This window comes from Bubalus kerabau, chromosome 1, assembly GCF_029407905.1.
Source record: "Bubalus kerabau isolate K-KA32 ecotype Philippines breed swamp buffalo chromosome 1, PCC_UOA_SB_1v2, whole genome shotgun sequence".
In the NCBI taxonomy this organism is placed as follows: Eukaryota; Metazoa; Chordata; class Mammalia; order Artiodactyla; family Bovidae; genus Bubalus; species Bubalus kerabau.
The window spans coordinates 178,045,687-178,073,114 of NC_073624.1; the positions used below are offsets into that span (position 1 = coordinate 178,045,687).

General features: G+C 39.7%; 3 protein-coding genes across 3 annotated transcripts; all 3 read left to right on the plus strand.

Annotated features, from left to right (window-relative positions):
* Positions 1–7,477: 7,477 nt before the first annotated feature.
* LOC129620010 (olfactory receptor 7A17-like) lies at positions 7,478–8,146 on the plus strand. Its single transcript, XM_055535656.1, has one exon. It carries the CDS (start codon positions 7,478–7,480, stop codon positions 8,144–8,146), a length of 669 nt encoding a protein of 222 aa, XP_055391631.1.
* A 7,838-nt stretch (positions 8,147–15,984) lies between these two features.
* On the plus strand, positions 15,985–17,438 carry LOC129620060 (olfactory receptor 7A17-like). The gene is made up of 3 exons (XM_055535770.1): positions 15,985–16,339; positions 16,625–16,844; positions 17,354–17,438. Exons 1-3 carry the CDS (start codon positions 15,985–15,987, stop codon positions 17,436–17,438), a joined length of 660 nt encoding a protein of 219 aa, XP_055391745.1.
* Positions 17,439–26,040: 8,602 nt separating this feature from the next.
* Positions 26,041–26,964, plus strand: LOC129641976 (olfactory receptor 7A5-like). The gene has a single exon (XM_055566546.1). The coding sequence runs from the start codon at positions 26,041–26,043 to the stop codon at positions 26,962–26,964; it is 924 nt and encodes a 307-aa protein (XP_055422521.1).
* Positions 26,965–27,428: the final 464 nt, after the last annotated feature.

The following is a 27,428-nucleotide window of genomic DNA, read 5'->3' on the forward strand; positions in this document are numbered from 1 at the left end:
AATATCTTCTGCTTCTGTTATTTCCATACCATTTTTGTCCTTTATAGAGCCCATCTTTGCATGAAATGTTCCCTTGTTATCTCTAATTTTCTGGAAGAGATCTCTAGAGTTTCCCATTCTATTGTTTTCCTCTATTTCTTTGCATTGATTGCTGAGGAAGGCTTTCTTATCTCTTCTTGCTCTTCTGTGGAACTCTGCATTCAGATGCTTATATCTTTTTTTTTTAATTTAATTTTATTTTTAAACTTTACCAAATTGTATTAGTTTTGCCAAATATCAAAATGAATCCACCACAGATATACATGTGTTCCCCATCCTGAACCCTCCTCCCTCCTCCCTCCCCATACCATTCCTCTGGGTCATCCCAGTGCACTAGCCCCAAGCATCCAGTATTGTGCATCGAACCTGGACTGCCAACTCGTTTCATACATGATATTACACATGTTTCAGATGCTTATATCTTAAGAAGCTGAAGTTGAACGGTTCTATGAAGACCTACAAGACCTTTTAGAACTAACACCCCAAAAAGATGTCCTTTTCATTATAGGGGACTGGAATGCAAAAGTAGGAAGTCAAGAAACACCTGGAGTAACAGGCAAATTTGGCCTTGGAATATGGAATGAAGCAGGGCAAAGACTAATAGAGTTTTGCCAAGAAAATGCACTGGTCATAACAAACACCCTCTTCCAACAACACAAGAGAAGACTCTATACATGGACATCACCAAATGGTCAACACCGAAATCAGATTGATTATATTCTTTGCAGCCAAATATGGAGAAGTTCTATACAGTCAGTGAAAACAAGACCAGGAGCTGACTGTGGCTCAGACCATGAACTCCTTATTGCCAAATTCAGACTTAAATTGAAGAAAGTAGGGAAAACCACTAGACCATTCAGGTATGACCTAAATCAAATCCCTTATGATTATACAGTGGAAGTGAGAAATAGATTTAAGGGCCTAGATCTGATAGAAAGAGTGCCTGATGAACTATGGAATGAGGTTCGTGACATTGTACAGGAGACAGGGATCAAGGCCATTCCAATAGAAAAGAAATGAAAAAAGCAAAATGGCTGTCTAGGGAGGCCTTACAAATAGCTGTGAAAAGAAGAAAAGTGAAAAGCAAAGGAGAAAAGGAAAGATATAAGCATCTGAATGCAGAGTTCCAAAGAATAGCAAGAAGAGATAAGAAAGCCTTCTTCAGTGATCAATGCAAAGAAATAGAGGAAAACAACAGAATGGGGAAGACTACAGATCTCTTCAAGAAAATCAGAGATACCAAAGGAACATTTCATGCAAGGATGAGCTCGATAAAGGACAGAAATAGTATGGACCTAACAGAAGCAGAAGATGTTAAGAAGAGATGGAAAGAAAACACAGAAGAACTGTACAAAAAAGATCTTCATGACCCAGATAATCACGATGGTGTGATCACTGATCTAGAGCCAGACATCCTGGAATGTGAAGTCCAGTGGGCCTAAGCATCACTACGAATAAAGCTAGTGGAGGTGATGGAATTCCAGTTGAGCTATTCCAAATCCTGAAAGATGATGCTGTGAAAGTGTTGCACTCAATATGCCAGCAAATTTGGAAAACCCAGCAGTGGCCACAGGACTGGAAAAGGTCCGTTTTCATTCCAATCCCAAAGAAAGGCAATGCCAAAGAATGCTCACACTACTGCACAATTGAACTTATCTCACACGCTAGTAAATTAATGCTCAAAATTCTCCAATCTAGGCTTCAGCAATATGTGAACCATGAATTTCCTGATGTTCAAGCTGGTTTTAGAAAAGGCAGAGGAACCAGAGATCAAATTGCCAACACCTGCTAGACCATAGAAAAAGCAAGAGAGTTCCAGAAAAAATATCTATTTCTGCTTTATTGACTATGCCAAAGCCTTTGACTGTGTGGATCACAATAAACTGTGGAAAATTATTCAAGAGATGGGAATACCTGATCTGCCTCTTGAGAAATTTGTATGCTGGTCAGGAAGCAGCAGTTAGAACTGGACATGGAACAACAGACTGGTTCCAAATAGGAAAAGGAGTTCGTTAAGGCTGTATATTGTCACCCTGTTTATTTAACTTATATGCAGAGTACATCATGAGAAACGCTGGACTGGAAGAAACACAAACTGGAATCAAGATTGCCAGGAGAAATATCAATCACCTCAGATATGCAGATGACACCACCTTTATGGCAGAAAGTGAAGAGGAACTCAAAAGCCTCTTGATGAAAGTGAAAGTGGAGAGTGAAAAAGTTGGCTTAAAGCTCAAAATTCAGAAAATGAAGATCATAGCATCCAGTCCCAGCACTTAATGGGAAATATATGGGGAAAAAGTGGAAACAGTGTCAGACTTTATTTTTCTGGTCTCCAAAATCAATACAGATGGTGACTGCAGCCATGAAATTAAAAGACACTTAGTCCTTTGAAGGAAAGTTATGACCAACCTAGATAGCATATTCAAAAGCAGAGACATTACTTTGCCAACAAAGATTCATCTAGTCAAGGCTATGGTTTTTCCTGTAGTCATGTATGGATGTGAGAGTTGGACTGTGAAGAAGGCTGAGCGCCGAAGAATTGCTGCTTTTGAACTGTGGTGTTGGAGAAGACTCTTGAGAGTCCCTTGGACTGCAAGGAGATCCAACCAGTCCATTCTGAAGGAGATCAGCCCTGGGATTTCTTTCGGAGGAATGATGCTAAAGCTGAAACTCCAGTACTTTGGCCACCTCATGCGAAGAGTTGACTCATTGGAAAAGACTCTGATGCTGGGAGGGATTGGGGGCAGGAGGAGAAGGGGACGGCAGAGGATGAGACGGCTGGATGGCATCACTGACTCGATGGACGTGAGTCTGAGTGAACTCCGGGAGTTGCTGATGGACAGGGAGGCCTGGCCTGCTGGGGTTCATGGAGTCGCAAAGAGTCGAACACAACTGAGCGACTGATCTGATCTGATTTGATCTTTCCTTTTCTTCTTTGCTTTTCACTTCTCTTCTTTTCACTGCTGTTTGTAAGGCCGCCCCAGACAGCCATTTTGCTTTGTTGCATTTCTTTTCCATGGGGATGGTCTTGATCCCTGTCTCCTGTTCAATATCTTGAACCTCCGTCCATAGTTCATCAGCACTGTATCTATCAGATCTAGTCCCTTAAATCTATTTCTCACTTCTACTGTGTAATCATAAGGAATTTGATTTAGATCATACCTGAAAGGTCTAGTGGTTTTCCCTACTTTCTTCAATTTAAGTCTGAATTTAGCAATAAGGAGCTCATGATCTGAGCCACAGTCAGCTCCTGGTCTTGTTTTCTCTGACTGTATAGAGCTTCTCCATCTTGACTGCAAATAATATAATCAATCTGATTTCGGTATTGACCATCTGGTGATGTCCATGTGTAGATTCTTCTCTTGTGTTGTTGGAAGATGGTGTTTGCTATGACCAGTGTGTTCTCTTGGCAAAACTCTATTAGCCTTTGCCCTGCTTCATTCCGTATTCCAAGGCCAAATTCGCCTGTTACTCCAGGTGTTTCTTGACTTGCCACTTTTGCATTCCAGTCCCCTATAATGAAAAGGACATCTTTTTTGGATGTTAGTTCCAAAAGGTCTTGTAGGTCTTCATAGAACCATTCAACTTCAGCTTCTTCAACATTACTGGTTGGGGCATAGACTTGGATTACTGTAATATTGAATGGTTTGCCTTGGAAACGAACAGAGACCATTCTGTCGTTTTTGAGATTGCATCCAAGTACTGCATTTTGTACTGTTTTGTTAACCATGATGGCTACTCCATTTCTTCTGAGGGATTCCTGCCTGCAGTAGTAGATATAATGGTCATCTGAGTTTAATTCACCCTTTCCAGTCTATTTTAGTTCACTGATTCCTAGAATGTTGACATTCATTCTTGCCATCTCCTGTTTTACCCCTTCCAATTTGCTTTGATTCATGGACATAACATTCCAGGTTCCTATGCAATATTGCTCTTTACAGCATCGGACCTTGCTTCTATCACCAGTCACATCCACAGGTGGGTATTGCTTTTGCTTTAACTCCATCCATTCATTCTTTCTGGAGTTATTTCTCCACTGATCTCCAGTAGCATATTGGGCACCTACTGACCTAGGGAGTTCCTCTTTCAGTATATCATTTTGCCTGTTCATACTGTTCATGGGGTTCTCAAGGCAAGAATACTGAAGTGGTTTGCCATTCCCTTCTCCAGTGGACCACATTCTGTCAGACCTCTCCACCTTGACCCGCCCATCTTGGGTGGCCCCACATGGCATCACTTAGTTTCATTGAGCTCGACAAGGCTGTGGTCTAGTGTGATTAGATTGACTAGTTTTCTGTGATTATGGTTTCATTGTGTCTGCAACGATGTCCTCTTGCAACACTTACCATCTTACTTGGGTTTCTCTTACCTTGGATGTGGGGTATCTCTTCATGGCTGCCCCAGCAAAGTGCAGCCGCTGCTCCTTACCTTGAACAAGGGGTATCTCCTCACCTCCACCCCTCCTGACCTTGAACGTGGAGTAGCTCCTCTAGGCCCTCCTGAGCCCATGGAGCCACTGCTCATGGACATGGGGTTGCTCTTCTCAGCCGCCACCCCTGACCTTGGGCGTGGGGTAGCTCCTCTTGGCCACTGCCCCTGACCTCGGAGATGGGGTAGCTCCTCTTGGCCACTGCCCCTGACCTCGGACATGGGGTAGCTCCTCTCGGCTTCCTCCCCTGACCTCTGACGTGGGGTAGCTCCTCTTGGCCATGCTTGTGTGCTGTCACAGCCGCCCACACTTATTCCTAGTGCAGTATTGCATAGGAACCTGTAATGTTAGGTCCATGAACCAAGGTAAATTGTAAGTGATTAAACAGGATATGGCAAGAGTGAACATCAACATTTTAGGAATCAGTGAACTAAAATGAATGGGAATGGGTGAATTTAATTCAGATGACCATTATATCTACTACTGTGGCAAATAGATGGGGAAACAATGGAATCAGTGAGGAACTTTATTTTGAGGGGCTCCAAAATCACTGCAAATTGTGAATGCATCCATGAAATTAAAAGATACTTGCTCCTTGGAAGAAAAGTTATGACAATCCTAGGCAGAATATTAAAAAACAGAGATATTCCTTTGCCAACAAAGGTCCATCTAGTCAAAGCTATGGTTTTTCCAGTAGTCATGTATGGTTGTGAGTTGGACTACACAGAAAGCTGGGCTCTGAAGGATTGATACTTTTGAACTGTGGTGTTAGAGAAGACTCTTGAGAGTCCTTGGACTGCAATGAGATTCAACCAGTCCATCCTAAAGGAAATCAATCCAGAATAATCATTGGAAGGACTGATGCTGAAGCTGAAACTCCAATTCTTTGGCCACCTGATGAGAAGAACTTACTTATTGGAAAAGACCCTGATGGTGGGAAAGATTGAAGGCAAGAGGAGAAGGGGACGACAGAGGATGAGATGGTTGGATGGCATCACCGACTCAATGGATATGAGTTTGAGTAAGCTCTGGGAGTTGGTGATGGACAGGGAAGCTTGGCATGCTGCAGTCCATGTGGTCTCAAAGAATCAGACACAACTGAACGACTGAACTGACAGTGGGCAAGAATCCCTTAAAAGAAATGGAGTAGCCCTTATAGTGAACAAAGAGTCTGAAATGTAGTACTTGGGTACAATCTCAAAACAACACAATGATCTCTGTTCATTTTCAAGGCTAACCATTCAGTATCAGAGTAACCGAAGTCTAAGCCCCACCCACTAATGCCGAAGAAACTGAAGTTGAATGATTCTATGAAGACACTCAAGACCTTCTAGAAATAACATCAAAAAAAGATGTCCTTCTCATCATAGGGAACTGGAATGCAAAAGTAGATAATCAAGAGATACCTGGAGTAACAGTTAAGTTTGACCCTGGAGTACAAAATGAAGCAGAGCAAAGGATAACCGAGTTTTGCCAAGAGAATTCACTGGTCATAGCAACACCCTCTTCCAACAACACAAGAGCTGACTCTACACATGGACATCACCAGATGGTCAATACTGAAATCAGATTGATTACATTCTTTGCAACTGAAGTTGAATAAGCTCTATACAATCAGCAAAACAACTTTGGGAGCTGACTGTGTCTTAGATCATGAACTCCTTACTGCCAAATTCAGACAACTGGAAGAAAGTAGGGAAACCTACCAAGCCATTTTGGTAAGACCTAAATCAAGTCCCTTACAATTATAAAGTGGTGAATGTGACAAAGATTCAAGGAATTAAATCGGATAGACAGAGTGCCTAAAGAACTATGGACTGAGGTTCATGACATTGTACAGGAGGCGGTGATCAAAACCATCCCCAAGAAAAAGAAATGCAAAAAGACAAAATGGTTGTCTGAGGAGGCCTTACAAATAGCTGAGGTTTTTATACTTATTTTTATACTTATTTAAATACACACTTTAATGAAACACCAAGTTCATATGTCCCAGGCAGGCTCACCAACTGGACTATGAATGTTATTTCTTTACTCTTTAGGGTAAAGATAATTTGATCGACAGCTTTATTTCTAGAGGTTTTTTTTTTTTTTCCCCTAATTTTGGTGGTTAGGAATGAGAAGGTGCTACCTTGGCAGCTTAGACAGTAAAGACTTTGCCTGCAATGCAGGAGACCTGGGTTTGATCCCTGGATTGGGAAGACCCACTGGAGAAGGCAGTGGCAGCACATGCCAGTATTCTTCCTGGAGAATCCCATAGACAGAGAAGCCTGGTGGGCTACAGCCCATGCAGTTACAAAGAGTTGGACACAGCTGAGTGTCTAACACCTTCACTTTCTTTCAGGGATGAGAAGAGCCTCGGTGTATTGTGCCCCTAACAGGACAAAATATGCTATGTGTTGTGTGTTGTATGTGTCTTGTGGCTGATGCACAGTTCTGAGTGTTGACTACTTGAACCCATATGCAGTAAAGTGACCCTTAAAGACAGAAACCAGAATGTTAACCAACATATGAAGATAAGAAGAATCCCTGTGACTAGAATCCTTGCCTTGAAATCAAATTAATGTTCCGCAAAGAAAAGAATTTGACAAAGGGACTCCTTGTGCCCTGAAGTTCCAGTTGTGGTAAGGAGTCCACTCTCTGACACTATCTGTCATCACTCTCCCTGTGCTCTTTGCTCACTACACTGGAAATATATTGAGCCTGGAATGTCTGAAATGAGAGCCTTCTTCAGATCCTTTGCACTGACTCTTTTCCCTGCAGGGCACACACTTCCCCAGATAACTCTTTGTCTGCCAACTTTTTTTTCCTTAAGGTTTATGTACAAATATACCCCAGTTTTTCAGTCTTCCTGAACTTCCAATGAAAATAACAAAACCACCCGCTCTCTCTTATGTTTACTTTTGCTTGACAAACAACTGTAATTGCAGCATTTTCAACATGTTACTGATGTCCATTTATATAAAAATTAATCATAGTATTTTAAAATTTTAGTCTTTATCACCACACATGAGACCAAGCAATGATACCCAATTTTCAGGATTTCTCCTTCTGGGATTATCAAAGAAACCAGAACTGCAGCCCGTCATATTTGGGCTTTTCCTCTCCATGTACCTGATCACTGTGCTTGGAAACTTGCTTATCATCCTGGCTGTCAGCTCAGACTCCAACCTCCACATCCTCATGTGCTTCTTCCTCTCCAACCTGTCCTTTGTAGACATCTGTTTCACCTCCAGCACCATCCCAAAGATGCTGTGGAACATACAGACCCAGAGCAAAGGTATCACCTATGAAGGCTACATCACCCAGATGTATTTTTCCATACTCTTTGGACAACTTTTACCTGGCTTTGATGGCCTATGTCCACTTCTTCACCATCTGTCACCCCCTGCACTACAATATCATCCCGAGTCCCCAGCTCTGGGGACTGCTGATGCTGGTGTCCTGGATCTCGAGTGTCCTAAATTCCTTGTCACAAAGCTGAATGATGTTGTGATTGTCCTCTGTACAGACATGGAAATACCCCACTTTTTCTGTGATCTCAATCAGATGTTCAAACTTGTCTGTTCTGACACTTTTCTTAAAGATGCTGTGTTTTATTTTTCAACTGGGTGCTGGCTGTGGACCCCTTGCTGGTATCTTTTACTCTTATTTTCAGATAGTTTCTTCTATATGTAGAATCTCATCAGCTCAGGGGAAGAATAAAGCATTTTCCACCGGTGCTTCTCACCTCTCAGTTGTCTTCTTGCTTTACTCTTCTGTCCTAAGAGTGTACCTTAGCTCTGCTGCTATACAGCTCACCCTCAACTGCAATAGCCTCAGTGATGCACACTGTGGTCACACCCATGCTGAACCCCTCCATCCACAGTCTGAGGAATGAAGACATTAATGGGGCTCTGAAGAGATTATATGGGATGGCAGGTATAAAAGGACCAATCATTCTGGAGGTGAAGAAGTGTCTTTGATTGCATGACTCAAAACTTCAGAACACAAAATTGTGATTCTTTGAGCACTGTGGAACATAATTTGTTTCCAGTTATTTCCTGGGATTTCTATTTCTTTGAATTCAACCTTTGTATACAATTTCTTTTCTTTTTTTTATTTATTTTATTTTTTATTTATTTTTTATTTTTTTTTATTTTTTATTTTTTTTCTTTTATTTCTTTTTTTTTTTTAATTTTATTTTATTTTTAAACTTTACATAACTGTATTGGTTTTGCCAAATATCAAAATGAATCCGCCACAGGTATACATGTGTTCCCCATCCTGAACCCTCCTCCCTCCTCCCTCCCCATTCCATCCCTCTGGGTCGTCCCAGTGCACCAGCCCCAAGCATCCAGTATCGTGCGTCGAACCTGGACTGGCAACTCATTTCATACATGATATTTTACATGTTTCAATGCCATTCTCCCAAATCTTCCCACCCTCTCCCTCTCCCACAGAGTCCTTGTACAGCCACTATGGAGAACAGTGTGGAGATTCCTTAAAAAACTGGAAATAGACATGCCTTATGATCCAGCAATCCCACTGCTGGGCATACACACTGAGAAAACCAGAAGGGAAAGAGACACGAGTACCCCAATGTTTATCGCAGCACTGTTTATAATAGCCAGGACATGGAAGCAACCTAGATGTCCATCAGCAGATGAATGGATAAGAAAGCTGTGGTACATATACACAATGCAGTATTACTCAGCCATTAAAAAGAATACATTTGAATCAGTTCTAATGAGGTGGATGAAACTGGAGCCTATTATACAGAGTGAAGTAAGCCAGAAAGAAAAACACCAATACAGTATACTAACGCATATATATGGAATTTAGAAAGATGGTAACAATAACCCTGTGTACAAGACAGCAAAAGAGACACTGATGTATGGAACAGTCTTATGGACTCTGAGAGAGAGGGAGAGGGTGGGAAGATTTGGGAGAATGGCATTGATGTATTTATTTTATTTTTTAAACTTTACATTTCAACAATTCAATTTATCAATCTTTCTGCTCTGTCTGGTATACAGACAGTTTTTCTTTGGGGCCATTTTCATATATTCCCAAAGTTTTCTGTACTTTGTATCAGATATATTTGTAAATTAACATATATTTCATGGAGAGACTTGGATTTTTTAAAAATATTTTCTTGTCAAAAGACTTATACTGTCCCACACAATTGCCCTTAGTTTCCATGAAAGAGCTATCATGAGTTGTTATACTGATATGAATAAAACTATACTTGGCATCTAAGATCATTTATGCAATGCCTTTGTAGGGGGAAAGATGAAACCAGTTTCACTTTGGTATTGTCACTCTGCTTTACATCATTATTTTAACTGCTCTTTCTGGTAATGTGAACTGTCTCATGAACCCAATTTCAGTATCTATCTACTGATATGATGCTGTTGCCTAAGAGTGCCTGGGGGGCGTTGCCCAGGCCCATAATGTTTGTAGTTTTGATCTGAACAAATGTTTTGACTAAACCAGCCCTTATGTTGTTGTTGTTTTAAATGAAACATAACTGATATTACCTTATGTTAGTTTCAGGTGTACAACATAATGGTTTGATCATTTGTGTATATCACAAACTAATCACCACAATAAATCAAATTAGCTTTCATCATGATGTTGTTGTTTTCATTTGCTAAGTCATGTATGACTTTGTGATGACATGGACTATATAGCACATCAGGTTTCTCTGTTCTCCACTACATCCCAGAATTTGCTCAGATTCATGTCTATTGAGCTGGTGGTACTACCTAAACATTTCATCCTCTACAACCTCCTTCTCCTTTTGCTTTCAATCTTTCCCAGCATCAGGGTCTTTCGCAGTGAATCAGCTCTTCACATCAGGTGGCCAAGGTATTGAAGCTTCAGCTTCAGCAACAGTCCTTCCAGTGAATATTCAGGATTGATTTCCTGTAAGATTGACTGATTCTAATGAGGTGGATGAAACTGGAGCCTATTATACAGAGTGAAGTAAGCCAGAAAGAAAAACACCAATACAGTATACTAACGCATATATATGGAATTTAGAAAGATGGTAACAATAACCCTGTGTACGAGACAGCAAAAGAGACACTGATGTATGGAACAGTCTTATGGACTCTGAGAGAGAGGGAGAGGGTGGGAAGATTTGGGAGAATGGCATTGAAACATGTAAAATATCATGTATGAAACGAGTTGCCAGTCCAGGTTCGATGCACGATACTGGATGCTTGGGGCTGGTGCACTGGGATGACCCAGAGGGATGGAATGGGGAGGGAGGAGGGAGGAGGGTTCAGGATGGGGAACACATGTATACCTGTGGCGGATTCATTTTGATATTTGGCAAAACTAATACAATTATGTAAAGTTTAAAAAATAAAATAAAATTAAAAAAAAAAAAAAAAGATTGACTGATTTGTTCTTCTTGTTGTCCAAAGAACTCTCAGGAGTCTTCTACAGCACCACAGTCTGAAAGCATAAAGCTTTCTTTATGGTTCAACTCTCACATCATTACATGACTACTGGAAAACCCATAGATTTGACAACATGGACCTTTGTCAACCAAGTGATGTCTGTGCTTTTTAAAATGCTTGTTTGGGGAGGGAGGTGGGAGAGGGGTTCAGGATGGGGAACACGTGTACACCCGTGGCGGATGCATGTTGATGTATGGCAAAACAAATACAATATTGTAAAGGGGCTGGTGCACTGGGACGACCCAGAGGGAGGGTATGGGGAGGGAGGAGGGAGGAGGGAGGAGGGTTCAGGATGGGGAACACAGATATACCTGTGGCAGATTCATTTCGATATTTGGTAAAACTAATACAATATTGTAAAGTTTAAAAATAAAATAAAATAAAATAATAATAATAAAAAAATTAAAAAAAAATAAATAAAATGCTTGTCTCAATTTGTTACAGCTTTTCTTCCAAGGAGCAAGTATCTTTTAATTTCATGGCCTCAGTCACCATCCGCAGTGATTTTGGAGCCCAAGAAAATAGAATCTGTCACTACTTCTACTCAGATTATAACTGGGAGATCACTAATCCCTACGAACCCCATTTCTACAATGGAAAACCGAGTTCATAATAGTACTACCTCACAGAATGAAGTTTTCCAAACATAAATCATACAATCTCTAGGAGATGCTAAGATCTAAATATACCTCTTACAATTAACAAACACTTTCTAATGAGGAACAAAATAACCAGTCTTGTGCTGGAAGTATGAAATGTGTAACTGTTTTGGCAGTATTGTCATAAATCCAAGCAGTGTACTGTCCAAGGTTTTATATTAAAGTGACACTGTTAACCCACTTCTTAAAGATAGTGATAGGATTTTAGGGGCTGTGACCCACTACAGTTAGTGCTTGATTAGGGCCCTAATCAAGACAGAATACCAATCTTGGATTCTAGATAAAGATAGATTCATGGTTGGGATAAGTTGTTGGGAAACTTAAGGTTTATTCCTCTGGGTAGATACAAGAGTTCATGTAAAGAGTAATAAATGTTGAATGCATCTGACTTGTAACATTGTCTCCTAAACATAGAAAACGAGCAAGAAAATGTTTTATCTGTACAGACCAGTGTCCCTCAGGGAAATCAGTTATTAGAGGTGGTGGAAACAAGAGAGAAACATGGTAATGAGTAGACCCAGGGAGCTGTAAATATCTCCTCTGCTGCATCCCTCAGCCTGTGCATCCTTGCTCTGGACAGGACTCGGTTGTTGTTTTTGGAGACATAACTGACTTAGGGGACTGATGCTTGACTGCATCTCACTGTCTTGTCTGGGAACAGAGCTCCTATTTCCATCATCAACCATTCAAGAGGAATTTGGACATCTCTGTTGAGACCTTCCTCTCAGAGACTCACCCAGGTGAATCAAGAACCAGATAAATACTGCAGAGTGTCAAAGGGAATAGCAATCAAGAACATTCACCCGAGTTCACCTGAGAGCCAGTCCAGGCTAACCCAGAGGCAAGATCACTGAGGTTGTTTGTGTGCTTAATTAATAATATATTAATTTTTTATTCCAAAAATAGAAGTGAAAATTGAACTAGCAATGCAAGGTCAAGGTTGACCATTAAAAGATGAACATGAAAGCCCAATGAGAAGAGGAGATAGGAGGTATAAAGTGCTTCCTGTAAAAGTAGAATCTAAGTTCAAGGAGTTTGCAATTAACTGGAGTAGAGACAAAGGGTATTAGCTGTGGAAAGATGTACAGAGATGCAAGGATTTTTGTATTTTTTTTAATATGGAGCATATTTGACTATGATGAGAAGTATCTAGATTAAGGAATGCCTCCACATATTTTATTGAAACCGCAGTTCATGACATATATATATTTCACAGTATTTCTCCTCTCAATGTAGAAAATAAGGCACATTATCATGTGAAAAATGGTGTGGTAATGAGCTTCATCTGTAGTTATTTCCTGTAAGAGTGAATACATTTGTAGATTAGCTAACCAATCACTTTCTCTGTTGAAAATATAGAGACATGACTAATCAGGACCTTTCCTTTTTTAATTTATTTACTTATTTTAATTGGAGGATAGTTACTTTATAATATTGTGATGGCTTTTGCAATGCATTAACATGCATTGGCCATAGGTATACATGTGTCTCCCCAGCTGACACCCCCTCACACCTTCCTCCCCACCCCATCCCTCTAGGTGAATCCAGCATGTTTTATTACTGTTTTATATTTTATTCTTTCAAACAATTAAATTTTTTCATCAAGCTTGCTGCTTGCCATTTACTTATTTTCTGTATATACAAAACAATGTATATATAATGTGTGAGAATTTATAAATTTTGTGTGGTAAAATCGGTGTCAATTCATCTTATTGCTTTTCACTTTTTGCAATTCATCTCTATTGCTTTTTAAAAAAATGTTTAACTGAAGGAATAGAGTTGTCACTTAAATATTCTTTACTTGGAAAACCCTTGCTTTAAATAGAAATGAAAATGTTCTTCTGTATATTAGGTGCTAATAAATCATGCTTTTAATGCATCTCCAACTACCTTTCCTATCTCTTATCCCTTATTGTTTAATTTATTCTATTTTGATCAGATCTATCTATGAGAGTTGCACATATTCAGCCACTACTATTTGGAAGGCTTTCTCCTTTGCATTTAACCAAAGACAACTTTGTATTCCATACCTGAATTTGAGTCCATATGTCCCCATGGAAGAGGAAATTATAACTTAGGTACTGCTTCCTCCCCACATTAAAAAAGACTTTCTGTCATATTCTTTCATTTCCAAATCTAAAATTGAATTAGTAACACACTTGATATCATTAAATTGTAGTTATTGTATATCATTTCTTTGAGAAGTCATTTCGAGATTTTCTTTAAATTTTGTTTCCTATAGGCATTTTAAAAGGTATCTTTTATAGAGATGTAATCAACTTATGTTATATTATATTAGTTTCAGGTTACACATAATGATTCAATATTTATATATATTGTGAAATGGTTACAAAAATGAGTCTATTTAATACAAATCACCAAGTGTACTTTCAAATATGCAATGCGGTATTATTAACTATTGTCACAATACTGTATATTATAGCCCCATGACTTATTTATCTTATAACTGGAAGTGTGTACGTTTGACCCCTTTCATCCAGTTTACCCACTCCAACTCCCTGCTCCTGCCTCTGGCAGCCACAATCTGTTCTCTCTGTCTATGAGCTTGGCTTTTGGCTTTGTTTTTTTTTGATTCCACATATAAGAAAGATGTTACAAATGTTTGTTTGTCTCTGTCTGACTTATTTCACTTATCATAAAAGCCTGCATGGCAATGAAGACCCAGGACAGACAAAATAAATACATAAATGAATAATTTTAAAAAAATAATAAAGAAATAAAACAAAACAAGATATAAATCTGTAATATGCAGTATGGGAGTATAACCAATATTTTGTAATACTTTTAAATGGAGTATAATCTATAAAAATATCAAATCACTATGTTGTACACCTGAAACTAATAAACAGTTTAGATCAACTATATACCAGTTCTTAAGAAAAGAATGAAATTTTGCCATTAGCAGCAACATGGTTGGAACTTGAAGCCATTATAATGAGTGAGATAAGTCATATAGGCTTTTTAAAATATGGAGTTTCCTAAAGCACTGAAGAAAATTTATGACCAACCTGGGTAGCATATTGAAAAGCAGAGACATTATTTTACCAACAAAGGTCCATCTAGTCAAGGCTATGGTTTTTCCAGTGGTCATGTATGGATGTGAGAGTTGGACTGTGAAGAAAGCTGAACACCGAAGAATCGATGCTTTTGAACTGTGGTGTTGGAGAAGACTCTTGAGAGTCCCTTGGACTGCAAGGAGATCCAACCAGTCCATTCTGAAGGAGATCAGCCCTGGGATTTCTTTGGAAGGAATGATGCTAAAGCTGAAACTCCAGTACTTTGGCCACCTCATATGAAGAGTTGACTCATTGGAAAAGACTCTGATGCTGGGAGGGATTGGGGGCAGGAGGAGAAGGGACGACAGAGGATGAGATGGCTGGATGGCATCACTGACTCGATGGATGAGAGTCTGAGTGAACTCCGGGAATTGGTGATGGACAGGGAGGCCTGGTGTGCTGCGATTCATGGGGTTGCAAAGAGTTGGGCATGACTGAGTGACTGAACTGAAGTGACTGAAAGCACTGAAGACACATGTGGGCTTCATGACTTGAAGGTTCAGCAGTAACACGGAGGCTACATAATTTTTCAACCATCTCTGACAATATCTCTCCTCTCTAATCCTCCTGCTCATTTTCCCTCACCAGATTGGCTTCCTTTTATCAACTGGGTCATCTTAAGCAAGCACTCTCCTCAGGGCCTGTGCACTGGCTGCTCCCTTGTAAGGACACCCTTCCCCAAGTCTGTTCATGACAGTCACCCTTCTTTGAAGTCTGTTCAAATAACATCTTGTTTGCAGTTCTTGTCTAAACATGCCTAAAATAGTATTTCCTTTTCACCCTTGCTTTTATGCCAGCTTTCTTTTCTTTTTATTTTATGGGTCATGCTATATATACATTTAAATTTCTATGTAACTTTTTATTTTCTTATATTCTCTCTGCACAACCAGATTTTATGAGCTTTTGTTTTCCAACACCCTAACTCCCTGCATAGATAGTACCTGGAATATTGTCACAATTCAATTTATATTCCTCAAGTGTGTGAAAGAATTTCTCATTAAAATTGTAGTATACATAATATGTTGGGGGAAACTGACCATGAGACAACTTTGCTAACTAGAGATGACACAGGAGATTCCTTCAAGTGCACAAAATCCATGAACAAAATGTTGAAAGCAATTATTGATGGCAAAATAGAAATGGTAGCATTTCTACCACATGAGTAATGATGCTTTTGTGTGAAAATAAATCATGCGATTTCCCTATTTTTCTATAGTCAGCATCAACAAATGGCAATAAGACACCTAACAGGAGTTTAACAATTTCTTCTTCTGGGAGTCTCAGAGGAATTAAAATTGCAACACTTCATATTTGGTCTTTTCCTCTCCATGTACCTGATCACTGTATTTGGAAACTTGCTCATCATCCTGGCCGTCAGCTCAGACTCCCACCTGCACACCCCCATGTATTTCTTCCTCTCCAACCTGTCCTTTGTAGACATCTGCTTCACCTCCACCACCATCCCAAAGATGCTGTGGAATATCCAGACACAGAGAAAAGTCATAACCTATGAAGGCTGCATCACCCAGATGTATTTTTTCACACTCTTTGCAGGACTGGACATCTTGCTCCTAACAGTGATGGCCTATGATCGCTTCATGGCCATCTGCCACCCACTGCACTACACGGTCATCATGAACCCCCAGCTATGTGAACTGTTGGTGCTGGTGTCCTGGGTCATCAGTGTCCTGCATTCCTTGTTAGAAAGCTTAAGTTTGTTGAGACTGTCATTCTGTACCTTCTTAGAAATCCTCTATTTTTTCTATGAACTCAATCAGATGATCCAACTTGCCAGTTCTGACACCTTTCTCAATAATGTGGTGATGTATTCTGGAGCTGTGTTCCTGGCTAGGGGTTCCCTCACGTGTATTCTTTACTCTTACTCTAGGATAGTTTCTTCCATACGCAGAATCTCATCATCTCAGGGGAAGTATAAAGCAGTTTCCACCTGTGCGTCTCACCTCTCAGTTGTCTCCTTATTTTATTGTACAGGTTTAGGAGTGTACCTCAGCTCTGCTGGTACCCACAGATTCCACTCAAGTGCAACAGCCTCGGTGATGTACACTGTGGTCACACCCATGCTGAACCCCTTCATCTATAGTCTGAGAAATAAAGACTTAAAGAAGGGTCTGAAAAAACTCTTTGGAAAGATAATCATAAAAGGTCCTACTGGCATAGGTCTTAAGAAGTGCTTAGCCGCTCAGTCATGTCCAACTCTTTGTGACCTTTTAGACTGTAGCCCGTCAGGCTCTGTCCATAGGATTTCCCAGGCAAGTATACTAGAGTGGGTTGCCATGCCCTCCTCTAGGGGATCTCCCTGAACCAGGAATCGAACCCATATCTCCTATGTCTCCTGAATTGCAGGTGGATTCTTTACTCGCTCAGCCATCAGGGAAGCCCAATAGATCTGAATTCTCCTGGCTTATAACCTGATCTCTTGAGAACAGAGAATCAGCAGGAAAAATTTCTTTCTGTCCAGACCAAGTTCCATAGGGAATTCATGTGCTTATAGGCCATTGTAAAATGAGAGAAATGTACATAATGAGCAGACAGAGAGAGCTGTAAATATCTCCTCTGCTGTGGTCCCTGAGATTGTACAACTTGGGTGTGGATGAGACACAGTTGTTGCTTTTGGAGTCCTAAGTCTGGCTCAAGCTTCAATAGTTTAACCCTTCCTGCTGTCTCATCTGCATACAGAGCTTCAGTCTCCATCATCAACCATCCAGGAAGGGATTCAGACTTCCGCCTAGAGAACTACCTCTCAGAGTTCCTGTGCTGGTGAGTCCAAGAACCCAAAAGACACTGCAGGAACAGGTCATAGAGAATGAAAATCAAGAATATTTGCCTGAGGACACGTGAAAAATAATTCTGTCTATCCCAGAGTCCAAAGAACATTGTGGTGGTTTGCTTGTTTGATTGAAATATCAAAGTATTTTTTTAGATGCTAAAAAGAGAACTCAGTAAGGCAATGCTCAGTGATGACAATTAAATGACAGGAAAGAAAGCCCAATTACAAAAGGGAAGAGAGACATAAAGGGCTTCCAGGTGGAATATAATAGAATGTATATCCAAGTATCTTACTAATTCACTGGAAGAAAGAGGTAAGGTGTTAACTGGAGGGACATAAAATGAAGTGAAGGCATTTTTTTCGAACTTTCAATATAGGGCATATTTGACTATATTTCCTTATTGATGAGAAAGGTCCACACCAAAGAAGGCCTGCAAACACATCCTTGCAACAGCAGTTGCAAGAGATGTATTTCACAGCATCTTCTATGGGGAAAACAAAGGAAGGAAAATAATTAATTTGCATAAAGGGGAATGCTAATGAACTTGAATTATTCCATTACTTGTGATGATTGAATATGTAAGTGGATTTGATAACTATTTACTTTCTGTATCTCAAATTATCTTTGTGACTCCTTTCCTTGGTAGAATAGAACTGGAGAATTTCTGTTCTTGTTTATAATTGCTGCTGCTGCTTCAGTCTTGTCCGACTCTGTGCACCCCCAAAGATGGCAGCCCACCAGGCTCCCCCATCCCTGGGATTCTCCAGGCAAGAGTACTGGAGTGGGTTGCCATTGCCTTCTCTGTGTTTATAATTATGATCTTTCAAATAAACAGGTGGAGGTTACCACTACCCCCTCATACTGGTTGTTTGTCATTTTGTTCTTTATTTATGTATAGATGTGTTTGAGGGGAATTGTGAATATATATGAATTTGTTGTGGTCAAATTTCTCAATTAATCATATTGTATATTCTCCATTGCCTTCTATTTATTTATTTATTGGCGTATAGTTGCTTTACCACGTTGTGTTAGTTTTTGTAGTGCTATGAAGTGAATCAGCTGTATGTATACATACATCCCCTCCCTTTTGGGCCTCCCTCCCGTCCCCCATCCCATCTATCTAGGTCATCATGGAGCACCGAGCTGAGAGCCCTGTGCGGCACAGTAGGTCCCCACTAGCTATCTGTTTTACACAGGACCGTGCACCTGCGTCAGTCCCGATCTCCAAATTCATCCCCCTTCTCCCCTCTAGCTGTGTCCATATGTCTTTTCCCGACGTCTGTGTCTCTATTCCAGCCCAACAAATAGGTTCCTCAGTACCATTTTTCTAGATTCCACGTACATGCATCATTATATATTTGTTTTTATTTAAAATTTTTTTTTCTGAAAGAAACTGAGCTGTCAGTTTAATATTCTCCACTTGCCAATCATTGTTTTAGACAAAAATGAAGTTGAAAGTTCTGTATCCTTCGTGCTAATAAATCACCGATTACAGTTTTTCCAACATGCATTTACATCTCTGCTATTTCTAATTGCTCCTTTATTTATGGCCACCCTACATGGCATATGGGATCTTAGTTCCCTGACCAGGGATGGAACTTGTGCCCCCTGCAATGGAAGTGCTGATTCTTAACCACTGGACCACCAGGGAAATGCCTAATTGCTCCTATGTTTAAAAGTTGCTTTACATCAAACCATCATTTGGAAGGCATTCTTGTTTATCATTTGACTAATGTTCACTATACCTTCTGTGAAATTTGAAAGTGAAAGTCATTCAGTCATGCCAGACTCTTTGTGACCCCATGGACTCCTCTGTCCATGGAATTCTCCAGGCAAGAATACTGGGGTGGGTTGCCATTCCCTTCTCCAGGAGATCTTCCCGACCCAAGAACTGAACCCAGGTCTCCTGCATTGCAGGCAGATTCTTTACCATCTGAGCCACCAGGGTACACTGAAATCCACAACTATTCATATAAGGTGAAATTATAACTTAAATACTGCTTTCTCCCTACACTTAAAAAGTCATTCTGTTTCATTCTTTTTTTCCAAGTTATTGGCAACTTAACTTTATATTAATGATCCATGTTGATTTTGTTAAATTGCTAGTATTTCACATTTTTATATAGCATAGATTTTCATTCTGTTTTGTTACATACAGTTGTTTTGAAACTACTCTACTTGACCTAGTCTCATTCAAGTTAATATTTCTTTTGCCATAAATTCTTAGATTATTTTAAAACTTCTCTTTCTGTATTATGCATGAAATCTTAACTACCAGACTTCTAGGGTAGTTCCCAAAAATTAACATCTTGTTTGTACTGTCTACTTTGGATATATTCTTGACTGTGGTAATTGTTAAAGATGTTTGTCAACCTGAAAGCATTTAAATTCCTAATGGAAAAAAAATCTTACTCATTATTAAAATAAAAATTGATTTAAAGTGAAAAAAGAATATCTGTAGTTTGACTATTAATAGCTATCTTCAGATTGTTTATCAGAGACTGCTTCTTTACTACCACTAGCACATTTGGGGGTAATTATTCTTACCCCAAAATGTGAAAGGTCTTTAAGTTTATCCCAGGACAATGCTATGAAAAATATTTTTTGCTGTTCTCTTAAACTATATACTGAGTTCAAGCAAAGATTTTTATGCTTGGTCATGATTTTGATTTGCCTAGTATTATTATTATGTACCCACATATTATATGTCCATTTTTCTATAGATATCAATATTTCAAATAATTTTTACAAAAGATTGTTTTTGAACTGACTTTAAGTACATACTTTTGGTCATAAATTAAAAAAAAAAATTTTCTCTAGTTAAAACTGCCTATCATCTTACTTCTGAGCATCTTGACTTATTTATCATGATTTTGCCCACACAAATACTTTATATGTAGATTGCAAGATGTTTATCTGTGAAGTGTCTGTTACACTTACACTGAAGTCATAATCGTTCTAATTTTTTTGCAAGATGTTTTAGGGTGGGAAACTGCAGACTTGGCAAAATAAATAGACATTTGTGTTTAATTTCATCAACAATTCACTTCTTCTGAATAAAATGAAATACAACCTTACCACATATTAAATGTCCATAAATAGAGACCTAAGTCCTAATGTATCCAACAAATAACTGAGAATGTGCTATATACCAGATCATTCTAGGAAGATTATGTTTTATATTATTTGACATCTAGGTCATTGTTGATTCAATTAATCCATTTTTATATCATGAGTCAGAAAGTCACTCAGTCATGTCGACTCTTTGCAACCCATGGACTATACATACAGTCTATGGCATTCTCCATGCCAGAATACTGGAGTGGGTAGCTGTTCCCTTCTCCAAGGGATCTTCCCAACTCAGTAATCAAATCCAGGTCTCATGCATTGCAGGTGGATTCTTTACGAGCTGAACCACAAGGAAAACCCATAAGTTATTGCTATTATATTTCTTATACAATTAGTTTTCAACATTCCATTCAATTTTGTTTGCTAAAATTGTCTTGAAACCATACTATTTAACCTGGTTTAATTCTCCTTTCCTCAACTTTTCATTTTTTCTAAATTCATTTTTGTACAAGCACATATATATTCACACATGGTTAAAATACAAGGTTGAACATAACAGGTGAAGTCTCTGTCTGCTTAGACTCTGTGTTCATTGAGAAGATGAGAACAATGAAAGAAATGTACAAATAACACAATGTCTCAGATAACTAATATGAAGAATGTTACTCAGAAGGTTGGAATCATCATGACATGTATATCTTATGTGTATGGACCATGACGGTCACTGATGGTTGGGCAAACTAGGACCAAAGTGTGCATATAAGAATTAACAGAAAAATGATGAAAACCCAAGGATAGCAAAGAGAAGGGGCCACATACGAAAAGAGAGAAAGAGGACTGCCTAGTCTGCTATCAGACCACATAAAAACAATTAAACAAAAAAATATAAAACAGGCACAGGAAAAACAGATTTTGCTGCCTCATCTTAAAGATGGGCTTTCCAGGTGGCACTAGTGGTAAAAAACCTGCCTGCCAATGCAGGAGACATGAGTTATGGGTTCGATCCCTGGGTCAGGAAGATCCCCTGGAGGAGGAAATGGCAAGCCACTCCAGTATTCTTTTTTTTTATTTTTTAACTTTACAATATTGTATTGGTTTTGCCATATATCAACATGAATCCGCCACAAGTATACATGTGTTCCCCATCCTGAACCCTCCTCCCTCCTCCCTCCCCATACCATCCTTCTGGGTCATCCCAGTGCACCAGACCCAAGCATCCAGTATCGTGCATCGAACCTGGACTGGCGACTCGTTTCGTATATGATATTATACATGTTTCAATGCCATTCTCCCAAATCATCCCAACCTCTCTCTCTCCCACAGAGTCCAAAAGACTGTCTGGAGAATCCCATGCACAGAGGAGCCTAGAGGGCTACAGTCCGTGGGTTTGCAAAGAGTCACACATGACTAAAGTGACTAAGCACAGGATACCACATTAAAAGTGGCCAACATTCATTTTACATTATGTATTGTACTTTATATACATCCTTTTACAAGCGTTGTCTTTTTGCCTTTACTCATTTTTATTTAGAGTGGTATAATCTGCAAATGTTTTAAAGCATAAAGACATCACTACTTTACTTTGGGGTAAGTGTATTCTTTTTTTTATCATTTTTCCTGTGCATCAAGGGAGTATTCAGTCCAGTTGCTCAGTCGTGTCTGACTTTGCAACCCCATGAACCACAGCATACCAGGCCTCCCTTTCTATCACCAACTCTCTGAGTCCACCCAAACCCATGTCCATTGAGTGGGTGATGCCATCCAACCATCTCAAACTCTGTCATCCCATTCTCCTCCTGCCCTCAATCTTTCCCAGTATCAGGGTCTTTTCAAATGAATCAGCTTTTCACATCAGGTGGTCAAAGTATTGGAGTTTCAGTTTCAACATAAGTCCTTCCAATGAACACCCAGGACTGATCTCCTTTAGGATGGATCTCCTTGCAGTCCAAGGGACCCTCAAGAGTCTTCTCCAACACCACAATTCAAAAGCATCAATTTTTCAGGGCTCAGATTTCTTCACAGTCCAACTCTCACATCAATACATGACCACTGGAAAAACAATAGCCTTGACTAGATGGACCTTGGTTGGCAAAGTAAGTCTCTGCTTCTGAATATGCTGTCTAGGCTGGTCATAATTTCCTTCCAAGGAGTAAGTGTCTTTTAATTTCATGGCTGCAATCACTATCTGCGGTGATATGGGAACCCAGAAAAATAAATTCAGCCACTGTTTCCCCATCTATTTGCCATGAAGTGATGGGACCAGATGCCATGATCTTCGTTTTTCTGAATGTTGAGCTTTAAGCCAACTTTTCACTCTCCTCTTTCACTTTCATCAAGAGGCTTTTGAGTTCCTCTTCACTTTCTGCCATAAGGGTGGTGTCATCGGCATATCTAAGGTTATTGATATTTCTCCCGGCAATCTTGATTCCAGCTTGTGCTTCTTCCAGCCCAGTGTTTCTCATGATGTACTCTGCATAGAATTTAAACAAGTAGGGTGACAATATACAGCCTTGACATACTCCTTTTCCTATTTGGAACCAGTCTGTTGTTCCATGTCCAGTTCTAACTGTAGCTTCCTGACGTGCATATAGGTTTCTCAAGAGGCAGGTCAGGTGGTCTGGTAGTCCCATCTCTTTCAGAATTTTCCACAGTTTATTATGATCCACATAGTCAAAGGCTTTGGCATAGTCAATAAAGCAGAAATTGATGCTTTTCTGGAACTCGCTTGTTTTTTCGATTTATCCAGTGGATGTTGGCATTTTGATCTCTGGTTCCTCTGCCTTTTCTAAAACCAGCTTGAACATCTGGAAGTTATGGTTCACGTATTGCTGAAGCCTGGCTTGGAGAATTTTGAGCATTTCTTTACTAGCGTGTGAGATGAGTGCAATTGTGCAGTAGTTTGAGCATTCTTTGGCATTGCCTTTCTTTGGGATTGAAATGAAAACTGACCTTTTCCAGTCCTGTGGCCACTGCTGAGTTTTCTACATTTGCTGGCATATTGAGTGCAGCACTTTCACAACATCATCTTTCAGGATTTGAAATAGCTCAACTGACATTTCATCACCTCCACTAGCTTTGTTCGTTGTGATTCTTTCTAAGGCCCACTTGACTTCACATTCCATGATGTCTGGCTCTAGGTGAGTGATCACACCATCGTGATTATCTTGGTCGTGGAGATCTTTTTTGTACAGTTCTTCTGTGTATTCTTGCCACCTCTTCTTAATGTCTTCTGCTTCTGTTAGGTCCATACCATTTCTGTCCTTTATCAAGCCCATTTTTGCATGAAATATTCCCTTGGTATCTGTAATTTTCTGGAAGAGATCTCTAGTCTTTCTCATTCTGTTGTTTTCCTCTATTTCTTTGCACTGATTGCTGAGGAAGGCTTTCTTATCTCTCCTTGCTATTCTTTGGAACTCTGCATTCAGATGCTTATATCTTTTCTTTGCTTTTTGCTTCTCTTCTTTTCACAGCTATTTTAAGGCCTCCTCAGACAGCCATTTTGCCTTTTTTTTTTTTTTTTTTTTTTTTTATACTCAAGGGAGTATAGAAGCACATGAAATGTCACCAGAACCAAAGAAGGTTTTCTTTACCACAATCTGTCAGGGACCATTTGAGTTTATTACATTTTTCTTTTCTCTTATGTCCAGTTCCCGTCTCTCTCCCTTGATACATACATCCATCATTTTTCAGTTTTATTTATTTATTTATTTTTGCCTGTGCTGGGTCTTCATTGATGTGTGGGCTTTTCTCTAGTTGGGCAAGTAGGGGCCACTTTCTAGTTGCACTGTGCAGACTTCTCATTGTGGTGGTTTCTGTTTGGGGGAGCATGGGCTCTAGGGCACTCTGGCTCAGTAGTTGTGATGCATGGGCTTAGTTATCTGGCAGCATGTGGAATCTTCCTGGACCAGGGATTGAATCTGTGACCCCTGCATCAACAGCCAGATTCTTAACAATTGAACCACTAAGGAAGTCCATATATATATTTGAGAAAGAAAATCATATATATATGTGTATACACACACACACACACACACACACACACACAAGCATAGAGCATCACAGACTCAATGGACATGAATGCGAGCAAACTCTAGGGAGATAGTGAAGGACAGGGAAGTCTGATGTGCTACAGTCCATGGAAAGAATCAGACATGACTTATTGACTGAACAACAACATGAGTTTATGTAATACATTTTCAACATAAGTTTAATACAAAGCATAAAATGGCTATACCAAAACAGAGCTCCAAGTTTATTGGTACTGTGCTCAGTTGTTTCAGTTGTGTCTAACTCTTTGCAAGCCTATGGACTGTAACCCACCAGGCTCCTCTGTCTATGGGATTCTCCAGGTAAGAATACTGGAGTGGGTTTCCATGCCCTTCTCCAAAGGATCTTCCCTACCCAGGGATCAAACTTGGGTCTCTTGTGTCCCCTGCATTGCAGGCAGATTCTTTACCCGTAGAGCTATCTCGGAATGTTGGAAAATTTACAAACAGGAATTTCTGGATGCTATTTCTAGATAATTTTCTATGATCATGTTGAGTTATATCAACATCTAACTTAATAAGGGTAGTTAGGGGTGAAAAAGACATGGAAGTTACACAGCATAGGAAAGAAGATTCTACTGTGTGTGTGTTTTCATGACCTGTGAAGTGTGTGAAGTCCTCCAAGCAGGAGTACTGAGCACATATATTCCAAGGTGAATCTTATAACAGAGTTCTAAACTCAACTGACAGAAAGGATTCATTAGTACATACAAGCCAACTTTGCAACAATTTCCTAAGGTTCTAAAAATGCATAATGTATATAAGGGACTCCTTGATATTTGATGTTTCAGCAGCAGCAGGGAGGCCACCTTGCTCCTCAGCACCCTATGACATCATCTCTCCTCACTTTCCCTCCTGCCCATTACCTTTCCCATACTACACATCTTAAAGAAGTACCTCTCTCTGCACTGCTGTTCTCCCTGCCTGGCACACATTTCATCTGATATGTTCATGGAAATGTCACCTTGTTTTTCAAGTTTTCAAGCCTTAGCATGAACATCCATAAAAAATAGTACCCCTTCTTTACTCATTCTCTTATACCTGCTTTCATTTTCTTCATAGCATCTGTCATGGTCTGAGAAGCTATACATACTTTTTTTTTTTTTTTTAAATTCTCTGGATGTTTCTCTGTAGATGGATAGTAAGAGTTTTTATCTTTCAGCACCCCATACTTATTGCCTAGACAGCACCTGGAACATTGTCGGCACACAATTTAAATGCCCTGAAAAAATGAAAGAATTTCTCCTTGAATATAAGAAATATTTGACTTGCCATGGAAAATGCTGAAAGTCGAACAAGCTTGCTAATTAAAGATGACATAAGAAATTCCACCAAGGGGACTGAATTCATAAACAAATTTTTGGAGTTAATATTTTGATAGGCAATTATAAATGGCAGCCCTTCAACAATGTGAGTAATATCTGATTGTGTAAAAATCAGTCATGTTATTTTCCCCTTTTCTCATAGTTACCTTCAGCCCATGGTACCAAGGAACCTAACACATGTTTCAGAATTTCTTCTTCTGGGATTTTCAGAAGAACCAGAACTGCAGCCCCTCATTTTTGGACCTTTCCTCTCCATGTACCTGATCACTGTGTTTGGAAACCTGCTCATCATCCTGGCCGTCAGCTCAGACCCCCACCTCCACACCCCCATGTACTTCCTCCTCTCCAACCTATCCTTTGTAGACATCTGTATCACCTCCAACATCACCCCAAAGATGCTGTGTAACATCCAGACACAGAGCCACGTTATAACCTATGAAGGCTGCATGATTCAGATGTATTTTTTCATGCTATTTGCAGGGTTGGATGACTTCCTCCTCACTGTGATGGCTTATGACCGCTTTGTGGCCATCTGCCACCCCCTTCACTACACGGTCATCATGAACCCACAACGCTGTGGAATTCTGGTTTTGGTTAGCTGGATCATTAGCGTCCTACATTCCTTGTTAGAAACCTTAATGGTATTGACGCTGTCCTTCTGCAGAGAGGTGAAAATCCCTCACTATTTCTGTGAATTCAAGCAGTTGATTCAACTTGCGTGTTCCAACAACTTTCTTAATGAACTGGTGATGAATTTTGCAGCTGGGCTTCTGGGTGGTGTTCCCCTTGCTGGTATCCTTTACACTTACTGTAAGATAGCTTCCTCAATATGTAGAATCTCATCAGCTCAGGGGAAGTATAAAGCATTCTCCACCTGTGCATCTCACCTCTCAGTCATCTCCTTATTTTACGGTACATGCTTAGGAGTATATCTTAGCTCTGCTGCTCCGCACAACCCACACTCAAGTGCAACAGCCTCAGTGATGTACACCGTGGTCACACCCATGCTGAACCCTTTCATCTACAGTCTGAGGAACAGAGATATTAAGAGAGCTCTGATAGCGTTCTTTCAAATGTGAGCTATAAAAAAAAAAACGTAATTCACCTGGGCTGAAGAAAGGCCTCAGAATCATAAATTGCTAATCTTTGATCAGGCTGTGGGAGTTGAACTTGCTCTTTCAATTTATTTCCTGAAATATTCCTTTTATTGACTTCAGCTTCTCCATACGATTTATATACCTTAGTTAAGGCTTGTGATATCTCTCATAATTCAAACATTTATTCATTTTATGGTTTTCCCACCTTCTCAGATTTTTTCTTATCCTTGGATCTGGATAATTTGGGAATTAATCATTTTTTCATATAACAGATGAATTTCTTAAAACTGCATGCATGCTAAATCACTTTAGTCAAGTCCAACTCTTTGTGACCCTATGGACTATAGCCTGCCAGGATCCTCTGTCCATGGGATTCTCCAGGCAAGAATACTGGAGTGGATTGCTGTGCCTTCCTCCACAGGATCTTCCTGACCCAGGGATCTAAC